The sequence below is a fragment of the Chiloscyllium plagiosum genome, unplaced genomic scaffold, assembly GCF_037043375.1.
Source record: "Chiloscyllium plagiosum isolate Xiang-an unplaced genomic scaffold, Cpla_swu_hap1 HiC_scaffold_24, whole genome shotgun sequence".
Classification (NCBI taxonomy): domain Eukaryota; kingdom Metazoa; phylum Chordata; class Chondrichthyes; order Orectolobiformes; family Hemiscylliidae; genus Chiloscyllium; species Chiloscyllium plagiosum.
The window spans coordinates 48,965,197-48,982,177 of NW_028270162.1; the positions used below are offsets into that span (position 1 = coordinate 48,965,197).

Consider the following 16,981-nt stretch of genomic DNA (forward strand, 5'->3'; position numbering starts at 1 on the left):
ACAGTCTTGAGACCAGTAAAAGAAAAAGGTACACGCTTGAAAGATGTGATGCACAAATGAAACCTAAAACTGTCAGAGGGAGAGGGAGAGGGAACGAACTTCATGTTTTATTGAGGATCGGTTTAGCTGAGTTGGCTGGATGGTTAGTTTACAGAGCAATGTGATACCAACAGCATGAGTTCAATTCCCACCTTTCTCAACCTCTCCCCTTGCCTGATGTCTAGTGGCCCTCAGGTTAAATCATCACCAGTCACTTCTCTCTGAGAGCACCCCTTTGGTCTGATACGGCTATGACAACACACCGACAACAACCATGTTTTATTGTTAACTCCGGGTTGATGAGACATAGAAAAAATAGTCATTTAATTTATCATGGTGTCAAAAGAATGGCTAGGACCTCTATTGCTACTAATCTACCTCGGTGTTTTCTCTGCAGGACCAATCTTCCTTTGCTGAGTGCAACTACTCCACAGTCACAAAATAAAGGAAAAAGAAGAGCTCAGTTATTTGCTGGATTGACATGCTTTTCCATTTTCTATATAGTTAAAAAGAGATGGGGATATTATTGACGAGAATAAATAGAAGCATTCAAATTCTAAAGGGAATGTCATTTTCATCTCAATAGCAGTCTCATTTTCCTGAGCTACAGCTCAGAAGAGGCACAAATACAGCAATGGAGTCCAAGTCTCATGCAACCTAAGGGTCAAGATTCAGAGAACAATCTTCTTCTGTCCCCTTAGTCCACAAAGATCATCGGAGCTAAGGAACCTGTGGCTGCTGTTTTTGTGTAGATATATCTGGAGGGGTGGCAATTACCATTTATACGTTCCCCTGGCAGGTTAGCTGTATCTCCTGAACATGTTCCCGTGCCAGGGAATGTTAGGGCTTGAGCTTGTACATTCACACAAGTTAAAGGCTTTGCTGGTGTGTATTTTGCTTGACTTGTGTTCAGGTAGGAGCAAGATTGACTTAAAAAGAGTATGGAATCCTTTTTGTATTCCAATCAGGTGTGTCTAAGACTAGAACAACTAGTGACAATTAAGCAATGAATTTTCCTAACTCAATTATTTCCTCATTAAGATCTAAAAATTAAGCCTAGAGGAATGAAAAATGTTGGATGTGTTTGGTTCTTAAAGCTGAAAGCTGGGATATGGCTCTCTGAGGTCCATATTCCAACCTCATAAGCAGCGAAGGCTTTATCAACTAGGAGACAAAATGGGGAGAAAATTAATCACCTTGCTTCTTTTCCATTCTCAACACTGTTCACTGTTCATTTCAATACCCATACGTAAAATGTAGTATTTACATAGATACAGTGACAAGATGGTAAGTTTTGTAAGAAATGTCGTTCTTTGCCAGAGAGCCATAATTCAAATTTTGCAAGTGATGCTCATGCAGACCCAATACACTTGCCATTCATTTAGAGGAACAGAGATTTGAGGGTTGAACTGCTGAAGGTTGAAGGAGACCACATAAACATTGGAGGCTGTTACACTCCACAGTTGGACTGTGGGAATATGGAAGAAATAGCCCATGTAAATATGTATGAAATGTTGTCTGAACTTGCTGAACAAAATACCTGCAGAGGATAGCACATATAGCTGCATATAATGGTGTACTGTTCACATAGATCTCTGTAAGATGATGAAATACAGTTCATACTGCTCACAATGTACTGAGATAAACTTGGCTTAATATGCACAATACACATTCAGACTGAAATATACTGTATGTACTGTTCATTTGACATCTAGTTGGCTGAGATATGAGCAAGACTATGGGAAGGACATTTGAATGATGCCCTTGTTTATTTTCCATTGTTGAGCATGGAAAAGAGGAAGCAAAGGTTTTAACTTCCTCCATATTTTTTCCTCTAAGCTCTACAAAACCTTCTTTGCTTGTGAGGTTAGAGTCTGAATGTTATAGATCCATTTGGTCTTTGAGAAAGTGTTACAGAAAAAGGAAAATAAATTCTCTCAAAAAAAACTTTAGGATTTTCTTTTTAATTCTTCCATGGTGGAAAATGGAACTGGCATTTTTTTACTCGACTCTAATTGCCATTGAGAAAGTGGGAATGAACAGGGCATCTTGTGTCGGTCTACCAATAGTGCTGTTTGGAAGGGAGTTCCAGGAGTTTAATCCAACAACAATGAAGGAATAGTTATGTAGTTCCAATTCAGGTAGGAGTGTGGCTTGGAGGGAAAATTCAAAGTGATGCTTTTTCCAAGCATCATCTGTCCTTGTTCTTCTAGGTGTTGGAGGTAGTGGAGATCATGGATTTGGGAGATGGTGTCTAAGGAGCCTTGCTGCTGTGCATCTTACAGATGGTACTCCTGTTGTCTCTATGTATTGGTGAAGGGAATTAATGTTAAAGGTGGCACCTGAGTAGCCACTCATGGGTAACTTTGCCCTGGATAGTGTTGAGCTTATTGAGTTTTTTTTTTGGAGCTGCACTCATCCAGGCAAATGTGAGTTTTCCATCACATTCCTGACTTCAGTCTTTTAGATGGTAGTCAGGTTTTAGGTCAGCAGTAGGTACAGTAAATTATTTGCTGCAAAATTTCTAGTCTCTAACCTGTTCTTGTGGTCAATCATAGAATCCATTTGGCCCATCCAGTCACACCTCACCATTGAAGAGCATCCCACCGAGACCCACCCCACCTACCTTATCCCTGTAACCTTGCATTTCCCATAGCTAATCCACCTAACCTCCACATCTATGAACTGTGACAGGAAACCGGAGCACCCGGAGGAAACCCACGCCGACATGGGGAGAATGTGCAAACTCTACACAAACAGTCACCCAAGATTGGAATTATACCGGGGTTCCTGGAGCTGTGAGGCTGCAGTGCTGACTACTGAGCCACCATGCCGTCCATTGGAACACCCTAGATTTGTTGGAGCTGGCCATTATTAGGAACTTGTGTGAAATGATTGAATTAAAAGATTAATATTCTGAGTTGAATGTGGCAGCCAATTTATGCACATTTGAGTTCCCTCAGTTCAGTGACCAGATCATCTGTTTTCATGATGATGGGTGAAGCATAAATCTTGACCAGTTCTCTGGAAGTTCTGTCCTGCCTTTCCTGAATAGAGCCATGGAACCTTTTACCCTCATTTGATATAGGAAGTGCATCCTCAGTTCAGTGTGTCATTTAAATACTAAACCTCTGATACTTGAGTACTTTTATGTATTCTGCTGGATTCCAGATTAATTATTTGATTTTTGTGGAAATGGGATTTGAACCCACAACCTATTGAAAATGCTGCCAGTGAGCCTTTTGAAAGCCAGAGATGGGAGAAAGGCTATTAGATCCCTAATATTTTTGGGGGGGCTCAAACTCATGGTGCACTGCTGTACAAATTGTTTTTGAATGTCCAAAAGCCATTTTAAGGGCTTGATACTCTACACATGTGTATTTTCAGCAGAATCTCAGGGCCACACCGTGCAAAGATACATTTCATCTTGATAGTTGGAATCCTCAATCCTGCAGTGTATCTAAATTTTTCCGGAAATGCATCATATGTATCTATGCAAACAAAAGTAACATAAAACAAAGCAAAGTTCTTTGTACCGACAGTATCTTTCCATGCATAAAAATGCTGAAATAATGCCTTCCTTACTGTTCTTCAGATGTTACACTATCACTGTGCAAAACGTCTTGTTTTATTTTCGAAATCCTCTAGCAATTCTCCTCAGTAATCACAGTTCCCACAATCTTTGTGTCACCTGCAAACTTACTTGTTGAGGAAGGAGATCAGTTTTGATTTATTAAATAGAGGAGCAAATTTAGAAAGTAGTTGGTCTACTTTCGTATTTCTTATTTTAGAGGTAGGTTGACCCATTGGGTTAGCAGAAGGAAGGGAAGCTTCAGAGGCCATTGTTCACATGTCCTCCATCTAGTGATGCTGAAGTGCATAAGGTCCTTGCAATTATTATTGGAGATGCAGATGAAGAAGACGGAGAGAGGGAATACAAGCACATAAGAAAGTGCAACGGGTGGTAAAGAGAAGAATGAGCTGCCAGAAGAAGTGGCGGAGGCTGGTACAATTGCAACATTTAAGAGGCATTTGGATGGGTATATGAATAGAAAGGGTTTGGAGGAATATGGGTCGGGTGCTGGCAGGTGGGACTAGATTGGGTTGGGATATCTAGTCAGCATGGACGGGTTGGACCGAAGGGTCTGTTTCCATGCTGTACGTCTCTATGACTCTCCATCAGGTTCAATGTATGGAAGTTTCTCAAGCAATGGCAAAGATCTTGAAAATAATCTGGGCCGACGCAAACAAGGTTGTGAAACGAAGTATTCCAAAATGGAGAATTATATTCTGTCATTATTGTGGAGTAAATTAGGGTTTGTAGATTTGACTTCCTTCAGAAGATTCAGAAATAGGATGATTTATTTCCTTTGTTAGAAAGTTCCAACTACCCAATTAACTGAAAGGAATTTGAATGATTCATCAGATTGTGTCCCTTTCGATTGGATCAGCATGGCAAGTCGTTTGACCTGACTGGCATTCCTGGTAACTGAAAACTGAGAGAGTTTAAATTCCATTGATGATTGCTGCAAGATATTACAGATAGTTCATGTTCACATTGTATTGGATCATAGTTACAGGAGAGTATCAAAGAAGGGCAAAAGGCAGAGTTTTAAAAATAGTATTGTTGTTTCTCTTCATTATGGCATCTATTACCTTGAGTCCTGCCTACTTGGTATAAGAGAAAGCAGCAGCTGCCACAGTAACTGTAAGTTGTGAGGTTCATTCACACCGCTTGGATGATTATATTCCCTGGAAAATAAATTATTCTAAGAGTTCTCTAATGATTAAATTGTTTCTAAGATTGGATGTATCTCTTTGGTCAAGGTTGCCGTGTGCTGCTCTATTCTATGTTATTATTGAAAGACCTTGCATGTGTAAATTATGTTGATAATCCTATTATGTGGTGGTTTGCACAGTGAGGATTGTTATGGTTCAGATTCTCATGTACTGGCAGAGTGCTGTACAGTTACATATGGGGAAGATGGTTAGAAATCATGCATTGGCAGAATGCTGTGTTGGAGTCACACTGAGCCGGCAGCAAGGGTTGATTTTGCTGTGTAATTTTTGTGAAATTCAAGAATTTTCTTTTGCATTATTCAATGTCACAACCTTTTCTTAGGCCCTCACTAAACATTCACCCACCCACGCCAAGAAGCAATGAATAAATTACCAAGTCACTGATGACGATACAGGGAGTGACGTGTTGCTGCTGAAAATGATTAGACTGATTTAATATCGGATTGTGAACTAAAGCACTTGTTTATACGCAGATATCTTTTTAATTTTTATTATTAATTTGCCTTTGATATCATTACTCCTTTGAGCATTTCTTGCTTGTTTCTCCTAAGTTCTGCATATAGAGTTTTGCACATTCTGTCCCATGCATCCTGATGTATTCAAATTAACATCAACAGCTCATACGTCCTTTCTGGAATCTGAAAACGATGGAAATGCTGATCCTATCATATTTAGACCTTCAAAGCCTAATCTTGAGATAATCATATTGCTATTGATTTGTGTACCTAATTGTTCATGTTTGAGCGTTTGTGGATCCAATATAATGGGGTTCAGGCCTTTTATTAAGATTTCCAACTTTTCTCAAAAAAAAGCTTCAATTTATATTAAATCCTCATTTTTACAGTTTGCTGATTTTATTTATCGAACTGTTTTACTGTTTCCCCATATCTGACCTTTCTGCACTTCTGCCATTTCAGTTCGTGACCTCTGTCCCTGATTAAAACTTCAACTCTTTTAGGATTGATTATTTGTCTTGTGTAGTTGACTGATAACTTAACTTAATCTGACTAATTTAATTTAGACTCCAATGACACAATCATTTTTGGACTAATAAATAAATATCACCCTTCCTCCACAGCACTGATTTCAGTAGAACAGGCAGGATTAAAAATTGATGTAGATCACTCAGCCTATTTCTACCATTCCTTGCATTTGTAGTTATGTTGCAGCATATTACTAAATCAACCCAATTTAGCTTACAAGTTGTTGAAATGAAATTTTTATTACCAGAAATGCAAGTTTATTTTTGCTGTCTTTGCTGCTTGTAGTAGTCTTTTAATGTGGCTTACGCTGACATTAGGGATTGGAAGTGACGTAGAACAGAATAGCCCTTCAGCCCACGTCTGTACCGACCATGATGTTCTTCTAAACTAATCCTGTATCCCAGTTGTAAAACAAAGGGGAGTGCAGATTTGCATTGGAGATGTGACAAGGAATTGGGAGGAATGTTAATTCTTGGTATGATCAACGAAGCAAAGCTACTGCAAAGCAACCTTCTAAACTCTGGCCTAGATATACAAATGATGCAACTACTCAGATACTGAATGAGTGCATGTTTTAGTGCTCAACAGGAATGGATGTTGTTTGCCTTACATTGGGTGATCCCTATCTTGCTAAAAGAATAGGAATATTGTGGTTTGCAGTGAGTTATCTCTCTCAAAATAGATAGAAATACTGCTTACTCTGCATTTGTATTCTGGGTATAAAATCAGTTGAGGTCATATTTGAGATGTGTTCAGAAATTTCCTTTTCTCTTTGTTTCTCCATTGGACTAATTTCAAGTATGGTTCTTTCACATTTACTGTCATAGTTGGAGAAGGTGTATCAGGTAGCAGAATCTTTATTACATTGTGAATTTATTCAATCATTAGCGACATTTTTTATAAAGTGGCGACTGATCTACCCTTGATGTGATAAGCCATTATTGAACAATAATAGCAAATGAATCCAATTTTAGTTGTATCCAACATCACTCTCCAGCTGCATATATTTTTGGGCAGGTGCTGAGAAAGGGTATTCACACAATTTCATGAAGGTCTATACAATAAATAGAGCTCCGGGTACATAATGTCGTGGATTGAAGCACTTGCCCTATTCCTGTCTGACTACTATAGTGGAAATCCCCAGATGGGAATTTGGGTAGTCAGTTTCATTTTTCAAAAACGGAAGGATTTGCTCAGACAATATGATTAATTTTTGCGACTCACTTGTGGTGTAAGTATTTTTTAATTCTATTCAAAAATGAGCTCACAGGATGTGTAAAATGAAAAAGGGGAAGGGAGAGGGAGACTTATGATTTTGGGATATTGACAAAGTTTCTCTGCATTGTGTGGGTGTCATATTGTGAGGTGCTCCTGGGCATGTTTGATCTTTACATTCTCACATAGTTTGCCACATGTTTTGTCTCTTCTGAGCCCTTGAACAATTTTGTCTGAAAATGGTGGTGTGTTTAGTGCTTGAAGATTCAACAGTATATGGTAATTTTCAAATAATTATTTTCACTTTGACTACAATCATTTATTTTACCATGTGTTAACTGAATTATATGCTGTGGTGAAGAAGCAATCTATCGCAGCATACACTCAAAACCTAGGTCGAGCAGAGACCTGTGATATTAGCCACCATTGTGAATAGATGAATTGTTTCACAAACATCCAAAATTTCTCCAGATCAGCTGTATCCAGTTGCAAATCCTATCATATGCCTGAAATATGTCTGGCAGCCCTTTCTGTATCTCTTCTCTGGAAGGTTTGCACTAAGATTTCTTCTCTGAGCCCATGATCAACTACTTGTCAGTACTTTCAACTTTAATGTTGTCCATCTTCACTCACTTTACTGCCTTCATTTAATTCTATTCAAAGGAATTCTCCATCCAACTCTGTAACCTTAGCACCTCGATTGGTGTTAACACCTCTGAGCGTTCTGTGAGCAATAAAGCTGTTTCTGACCATTCAAGAACGTGACTGAATAGTGGCATTCAAGAACGTGACTGAATAGTGTTTTGCATGGTCCAGCCAGACGTGGCATGATTGGCTCATCTGCTCATGTCTGCTACATCCATTCAAGATTGCATTCTCTTTCATTTAGGAAGGAGCGATGAGGACCTTAACAGGGTGGCCAGAGTGAGACAGATGGGAACTAACATATCAGAAGTGGAGTTGATGGGATGATTGAGCATATGGGTAGTTGAAAAACTGTTGTCGCCAGCTAGGATTTTGCCATTGCAGTTATAAATGATTTGTGCAGCTTAACATTGGCAGACTGTGATGGACAAACAGACAGCTAAGTGCAGATGGGAGTTTGAAACAGTTGGTGGGGAGTTTGGGATGTGAAAAACAACCGTTTCCTTTCCCCGAAGATGTTGAGGCTCACGTGATTAGAAGACAGATAAATGAAAATGGTAAGGGAGCCCTTGAAAGTGATCAGAAATAGTTTTATTGCAATCAGTGCTCAGAGATGGTAGACTGATTTGCCACAGGAAAGAGGAGCACTTTTCTTTAGCTTAACTCAGAAACTGATCCTGCAAATGGAGAATCTGACAACAAACAGGGCAACTTTGTGATATTTGTTGGAGTTAAACCTGATTTACTTGTCGACTGGGGTCAGTTTTGTTTCATGTATTCTTGATGCTCTGACTCTCAGACCTCCTTTAAGGACTAACGATGGGGGCTAAACTAGTGCACTTGGCTGAGACTGGGGACAGTGAATAGCTTCAGTACTGACTTGAGCATTGAAAGCATAAATCAATGCACTTTTCAGGTTAACAGTCATGGTGGCACACTAACTAATAAAGAACAAGTGAAGAGAGATTAGCAAGTTTAAGGTAGGGTGAGAATTTAAGGGGCAGATGGACAGAGAGATAGTTTGGTAAATGGTCAGAAACAGCTTTATTGCTCACAGAATGCTCAGAGGTGTTAACACCAATCGAGGTGCTAAGTTGACCCTGTCTATTCTCCAATTTATGCTGTTACCTTAAATTGCTCTTCTCAACCCCTTCACACTTGAATCCAACATGCGAGGAGCTGATGGATGTCTTCCTCATTGGGGTTAAGATTGTTTGAAGAGCTGTTTCAGCCTTTCCCCTCACTTCCTTCAAGAGAAACTTCATATCAAATTAAACATTACACTTTCTTAACCCCCCCACCAACACCCCTTACTTTGGAGTTATCTTCGGTTTATCTACCATCTCTCTGTGTGCCCTGTCTGAGCTTATCACTCCATCTCCAAATTTTCTTTCATCCAGAAAGTTCCTGAATATGTTGCTGACATTCGCATCCATGCTCATCTTTTCGCAGAATACCATTATTGAATCATTACAATCTGAATTCTACCCCTAATACAATACAGAATGACTCTTGTCAAAAATCACATGACACCTAATGTGACAGCGACAAATAAAATTTTTCCTCCTCACGCTTTCAGCCTGTCTTCAGCCTTTGATAAAGTTGATCGCTTGAATACATTGAGGACACTGTATAAATTCAAGTCATGATTTAGCTCGCTATTGCAAGATTTTCAAAAGTTTACAAATATTGTTTCCTTTAGTAATCAGCTGATTAATATAGGGAGATTGACAGCTCCTGAAACACACTGCCAAGTTAATTAGCTAACTTAAATAGTTGCCAGCAACTTGCAAAACTAGTGCTCCCATCTCTGGACCAAACCAAATCAACTGACTCAACAAAATCTTCAAATCAATATTTGAAGGTAGCTTGTACCAAACAAGAAATAATGAAGGAGTTTATTTTGATCATTGACTAATATAACTAAACAGTGGGACACAGCACTCAATAAGAAAGAAATTGTTTTTTTCTTCGCTAACCTGAAGTTTGAGTTGTCACTAAAACCTAGTGTACAAGTTACACCTGGTATATATTTTTCCAGTTTAAGTTCCAAGTTTGTTTTGTATAAATCCTCTTTTGTATTTTTAAAGAAAGCTGATGTTTTTCTGCTGTCAGAGGTAATGTGATTTGCTTTCTCCCGCCAGCATCTGGAACAAGAGAAGCACGAATTGCGAAGACGATTCGAGAACCGTGAGGGAGAGTGGGAAGGCCGTGTTGCTGAGCTGGAGAGTGATCTGAAGCAGCTTCAAGATGAATTAGAAAGGCATCAAGTCCAGTTACGTGAGGCAAACAAGGAGAAAGTAAGAGCGTTAAGGGAACTCTCTGAACAGAACCAACGCCTCCTAGAACAACTCACCAGGGTAAGTTGTGCCTTGTGATAGATGTAAGCAGAAGTTTAAGCTGCTCCATCAATTTCTGACATGAGGTTAAATTTCCTTCATTACGAATATAACATTCTGACTGTTCTATTAAGATCTTGTGGGTATGTGGTGACTGGAAGAGGTGCATACCTCTGACCATATTTGGGGATGCAATTATTGACCGAGTGTTAAGCAGGACAGTTCTTGGCCAAGGCACAGTGATATACCTGGAATTGTAGAGGTTGAACACTGGGGATGGGGCTTGTTAATGAGTATGTGTTTGTGCATCAGCAAACTTTCGAATTTGTGTTGGCAAGGGACTTGCTTTTGAAATAGTGATTATGAAGAGAATAAATTGAGATTGTAGAATATTGTGCTAACATTGTACGAAGCATTTCAATTTGAAGAAACCTGCTTTTAGCATTGTGTAGAATATTTAATTTGGAAGGGATTAAGAAGACTTGAATTCTCAACACAGATGGACTGTTGTATTTGCTGTTACCATGGAAGCAGGACTACTCAATTAAGTTGCAGGGTATAAAATGGCTGAGTCATTGAATGTACAGGCATGTTATCAGTGATCACTGCTTTCTGCTGCTCTCTGTAAATGGCAAATAGGCTCACACAGAAACAAAACTGACATTGAAGGGGCTGGGTTACTCCTGTAACTGTCTCAAAATCAGGTGGTGTTTATTTCATGCTTGGTGTAACTCTATTTCCAACATGCACTGACACCCCTGCTATGTACCCATTCGCTCTGCAAAATGGATGTACCAATGTAGAGATACAGGCGTGCATTTCACTGAAATGGAAGCAGTGTGCCATGATTTAAGAATAGACATAAAGCAATATCTGTGATTACGTGAAATCTGTCATCGACACAGTAATTATTGGAAGTCAGTGTCTGAAAGACTGGCTAATGCTTTTGATATGAACCTTAATTTGTTAAATCCCTGTGACTAATCACTATTGGCATGTTTTCCTTGCGCTTTAATTTACTGCTCAATACAATCCAATTCTTGTAGCCTTACTATTTTGGTCCCTCCTTTCTCACCTTACAGTGACAAAACTGAGATTAGTAGCTCAACAGGAGAGGATTGTAGGCTGTAAACCTACATACCCCTACTATTTGGTGCAGCGCATGAATAATACAAATATCAGATTTTTAAAATTTATTGCTGGCACTGAATCCATCATGTCACAAATTAAGAAATGCAGTGCAGTCTTTAAAACACCTAATGACTGAAATTCTTGAGAAATTTCTGAAGGAATTCACAACATCTGAACCATGCTCTCTTCTGTAATGGTTTTCTTACAGATCTGCAGTATCTTTTTATTATAATCAAAACGGTTATTTCTGGTTAGTCACATTGTCATTGTTGTGATCTATCAATGCAAAGTACTGCTTGTCCTATATCAATGGAGAAGAGCTGCTGCTGATAGTCTTGGTTGGCATCCAGTCTGGCTCTGAGTGTGAAATGGGTGAATTTAACAGTGCATGCTGCATCAAGGACCATAAAGGGCTGTCAACCCACTTGGGAAAGAGAAGGTGGGAGAGAGGTTGATGCTTATAAACATCAGTTTGATAGCTGTGTGCTATATTTAGTCTGATGAAGAATAAGAGATTTCGTTCATTCCAAGTTCAGGTCAGTAATGAAAGCTGGCTAAATTTCTCCAGTTTTCTCAGAGTAGACTACACCTGGAAATCAAACCCTTAAAGCTCACTGTTGCCTTGCTATTTGCTGCCATTATTTGACTCTAATTATTTTGGTTCCACTTGTCCCTTGTATGTTCCATGTTTAAATGATCTGGATTTAATGGCTGCTATAAGCTGTACCGAAAGCACTGAGAGTTGTGTGGATGTCACATCTAAATGGTATCTTTGCAAACAAAATAATATGTTTTACAGATGCATTGGACCAAATAGAAGTGGTCTGAGGAAGATGTTTTAACTGTGTTGTGGCTAGACATCACTGTCACTTAGTCAATACCTGTTGGGGAGAGACAAAGTTGTTTAAAAACAAAAGCATTGACCAGGCAGTTTCTCAATCTGAGTATAGTGGCATTCAGATTGTGTTAATAGGATGGATGCAAGTGCAACTAGTTGCGCTTGCTGCATGAGGGTTGCTCCAAGTCCTGCCCTTGTGTTTGCATCACACCGCAAGGCGTTGTCATCATTGGAATTGTAGCACCTTGGCACTAACATTGTCGTCACTTGTTAGATTCTAGTGAAAGTAGCTTCTTTCTCTATGCCAAAAAGCGCATCCTGAGCAGTGAGTTTGAGGAGAGGTTCACACTGATGATAAATTAGATGAGAACTTTGCCCAGGTTGTTGCTCTATTCCTCTGTGCATTTCTGCTATGGCTGTCATTTCATCATGATTTGGGTGAAGTATTTTTTTCTATCAGAAATGACCAACTTGACGTTAGGCATTTTCAATTCTATCTTTTTATTCTTTGGCTTCAGGTTTATTGGTGACCTCTCTCCCTAGCAGTTGTCATGGACTGGACCAAAACCCCTCAAGACATATTAAGATAGTCTAGACCTTAACTTTTTCTTATTGTAAAGGTTGTGTTCCATATGCAATTTGATTGGTCAAACTGCCAGACTTGAAATAAAATAAGTTTTATTCATACCCTATATTTAAAATACAGACAAAATAAAAATAAAAGAATTGGCTTAACTGTAACTCTATCTAAATCTTAACAAAATAATATACATTAACAATCCGCGAAGTAATTGTCCCAATATAGTAACATCCCAGAAACACACCCTTGGCAAAGGTAAATTCAGGAAAATAGATTGTGTTGCATGTAACTCTAGCAGCAGGAAGAGATCACCAATTTTTAGCTGTAACAGAGAGAGGAATAAAGGTTTCCACATCCAGCAACTGCTGAAAGCTAGAACTTTTTAAAAAAAATCCTGATTCTGTGGGTGTGACACCTCACTAATTTAGGCTGCTTCTACTGTTCCAAGTTTAAACAAAAATCCTAAGTCCTCACAAGTTATTTACTTTATTGCCTTTAGAGCAGACTGCCTAGCACAACCTCAACCTTTCTTCATTCTTTTAAAAAAAAGACAAATTTGCCTCTTAAAGCCATAGTATTGTCGCACAGTCACCCTAGATTCTGATTGTAACCTGTGGTGGATTCTGCCATTGTGTCTCTACACACATTAACTAGCTGATCATCCATAATAGCTTCCACTATCTACATAGCGTCTGGAAGGGTGGAAACACCAAAAGGCATGTGCAACCACCTGCATCTTCTGAATTGTTAGGAAACTGCTGCTTTAATTTACTTTCACTTGCCAATAACCACCTGTTCCATTTAGGGTCGTAAAGACCTTTGCCGAGGAAAGTTATGGCAAGATTTCTTCAATTGTAAGCATGCAATAGTGACATCTATTCAAAGCTTTACTGAGATTCTTTGGTTCTAAGCTTAGCCTGTTTTCCAGGTTTTCTCTCTGCTGCCAATCCAGTCTGCAGCATGCAGAACATCATAGAGATGCACATCATGGAAACAGACCCTTCAGTCCAACTTGTCTATGCTGACCAGAAATCTTAAATTAATCAAGTCCCATTTGCCAGCACCGGCCCATTTCCCTCCAAACCCTTCCTATTCATATACCCATCCAGTTGCCTTTTAAATGCTGTAATTGTACCAGCCTCCGCCACTTTTTCTGGCAGCTCATTCCATATACGGACCACCCTTTGCATAAAAAAGTTGCCCCTTAGGGCCCTTTTAAATCTTTCCCCCCTCCCCCTGAACCTATGCGTCTAGTTAAGTAGCCCCTCAACCCAAGGAAAAGACCTTGTCTATTTACACTATCTATGCCCTTCATGATTTTATAAACCACTTTCATGTCACCCCTCAGCCTCCTCTCCAAGGAAAACAGCTCCAGCTTATTCAGCCTCTCCTTATAGCTCAAACCCTCCAACCCTGGCAACATCCTTGTAAATCTTTTCTGAACCCTTGCAAGTTTCACAATATCCATCCTATAGGAGGGAGACCAGAATTGCACACAATATTCTAAAAGTGGCCAAACCAATGTTCTGCGTTGCTGCAACATGACCACCCAACTCCTATACTCAATACTCTGACCAATAAAGGAAAACACGCTAAGCGACTTTTTTGATTGTTCTTTTCCAGCTTTTCTCTCTTGTCTTTTAGGTTGGACTTTGAGCTAGATGCTGAGTTGGCTTTCACACTCTCGCCTACTTCAAGGTAAAATTTGTCAGGAAAGTATCCAAGACCTGTAAAAACATTTAATATAATTGTTTAGCATCAGTTAAACCTCCAAGAGCTTAGTGGTCTGCAAACACCACGCATCCCTTTTGGCATATTCAGAGTTACGAGTCCAAGTTTTAAACTTCAGCCAAAGTGAGTCGACAAATTCAAAAATTGCACAACCCCAGGTTATAGTCCAACAGGTTTATTTGGAAACACTGCTCCATAAGCTAGTGCTTCCAAATAAACCTGTTGGACTATAACCTGGGGTTGTGCGATTTTTAACTTTGTATATCCCAGTCCAGCACTGGCATCTCCAAAAAGTGAGTGGAGATTGTTTAATGCCTACTTTCTAGAATTCCAGACCTCCATTATTCCAATGGTGCTGGGCTCTCAATTTGTCCTTTTTGTGTAAGTATCATTCCATCATATAGTTTCAGTCTCTTTGAGGAGGTATATAGGGCTAAAGGTATTTGTCTTTCCTATAAGATAGGGGATTTCAAGACTAGGGGCACACTTTAAGATGAGAGGGGAGAGATTTAAAAAAAAAATGAGGGGCATTTTTTTTACACTGTGTGTGGAATGAAATTCCTGAGGAGGTGGTAGAGGTGGGTACACGTTTTAAAAGACATTTGGTTAAGTATTTGAATAGGGAACGTTTGGAGTGATATAGGCCAGGAGCAGGCAGGTGGAATTATGTTTGGCATGGACTGATTGGACCAAAGGAACTTTTTCCGTGCTGTTTGACTCTGACTTCATTCTGAGTTACCATCTGGAAGCTGTATTATGTTTTATGAAGATAGGTTGGGGAAGGCTAGGCCTATTTCCACTGTGGTTTAGAAGAGGGAGGGATGACTTGATTGAAGTGTGAGAGATCCTGATGAGTCCTGCTCTTATAGATCACTTTCTTCGGTGTAAATATCTCTCTTAGCAGATGTGCAACAATGGCAGAAACACTGTCCAGTTGAGACATTGTAATGACCAGCCCAAATGAGCACGGTGGCTCAGTGGTTAGCACTGCTGCCTCATAGCACCAAGGCCTCAGGTTCAATTCCAGCCTCAGGCAACTGTCTGTGTGGAGTTTGCACATTCTCCCTGTGTCTGCATGGGTTTCCTCCAGGTGCTTCGGTTTCATCCCACATTGCAAAGATGTACAGGTTAGGTGAATTGGCCATGCTAAATTGCCCATAGTTTTAAGTGCATTAGTCACAGAGAAATGGGTCTGGGTGGGTTACTCTTCGGAAGGTTAGTGTGGACTGGTTGGGCCGAAGGGCCTGTTTCCACACTGTAGGGAAATCTAATCTAATATAACCAAACTGCTAGAAACTGAGGAGTCTATGGAGAGATGTATTGCATTTTTAAACCGGTTACTAGAACTTATTCTGAGTTGTCTTTACACTTTGTCCAAGCAAGAAGGAATGATGCTAGAGATTCATCTGCACTGTGGTGAGAGTTTGGTGCAACTTTTCCCAAAGACAGACTGTTGATTGATTGTTTTCAAACTGGATAGTTGTGTGGGTCAGCAGTCATCAGCATGACAACAGCTGTCTGGTTCTTTGGCAGGTGGACAGCCTTTGTAGGAACAATACAACGGGGAGAAACCTCCACGATCTAAAAAGGACAGCATCTCTCTCCCTCCTTGTGGAGAAGTAACAGAAATTGGAAGTTAGCTATTCTTGTTCACTGTTTGACTTGAAGCTGCTGCCTCTAACCAAGACCAAGTGACTAAGACCATAAGGTGCTTGTATAACCAGAAATAGTTCATCTGAATCATTGATTCTGCTCTGCCGTTCTGAGAGATCATGGCTGATCTGATAATCCTCCTTATCACCATACCCACAATTCCTTTACTATCTGTCTGCATGTATGTGCAGTGGTCTAAGATGGGGGTAGAGTCATACATTAATATTTCATATGTTGCTTGTCTGTGCTTACAACTGATTTCTTTGTTAAAAAAAACTGTGAGTTTCTTGTTAAGTACACCAACCTGGCCAGCGTCTGAGTTAATCGCACAGGAAGTTTGAGGTCTTTGAGTAGTCTAATTAAACCTTTAACGTTGTTATGTCTCTGGGAACAGTGGGACTATGATACACTTTCTGTGGGGATCATGACGATATTCCTGCCTCTGATAAGATCATCTTGCAGTTGTCCAAACTCTCTGGAATCTGCTACAGTGCAATAGTCTCCCTTTCTCCAAGCTCTAAGGTTGAACACATTCCACCCACATTAATATGGGGTTCAAAGTAAAACTTCCAAATTTGCAAAATCCTTCTGTCTTTTATGTTCTTCAGTGAGAACTAAGTTTCAATACACCTTGTAGCACTCATTTTAGACTGGCTAAACAAATGTGAATAAGTAGCAGAAACATGCTTATATTTTATATATATATATATAATATCTGTTTGCAGTTGATCACAATGCTCAGTGCTGTAGTTTCAGAAATGCTGGCTCTAAGATAAGATTTGAACTGAGAGAGCCTTTTTGCCATCTTAGCTGGTTATAAATCATTTCCACTCCATTATTTTCAAGGGATTGAGGAGTGGTTTTACTGTGTTTCCTGGCCAACATTTAACACTGAACAAATATCAAAAACCCAATTACAAAGTTATTAAAACCAATAGAACTACGGATGCTAGAAATCGGAAATTGCTGGAAAAGCTCAGCAGGTCTGGCATCGTCTGAGCAGAGAAATCAGAGTTAATGTTTCGGG

General features: G+C 39.6%; 1 protein-coding gene across 2 annotated transcripts in view; it reads left to right on the top strand.

Annotated features, from left to right (window-relative positions):
• bicdl1 (BICD family like cargo adaptor 1) overlaps positions 1 to 16,981 on the top strand; it is an 82,065-nt gene that overhangs the window by 5,211 nt on the left and 59,873 nt on the right. For both annotated transcript variants that reach the window (XR_015761283.1, XM_043715979.2), the window contains exon 2: positions 9,827 to 10,042. Coding sequence is in view for 1 of the 2 variants with exons in the window: in XM_043715979.2 (XP_043571914.1) it covers positions 9,827 to 10,042 (216 nt within the window). In the remaining variant the exon portion in view is untranslated. The remainder of the gene's footprint in view (positions 1 to 9,826; positions 10,043 to 16,981) is intronic.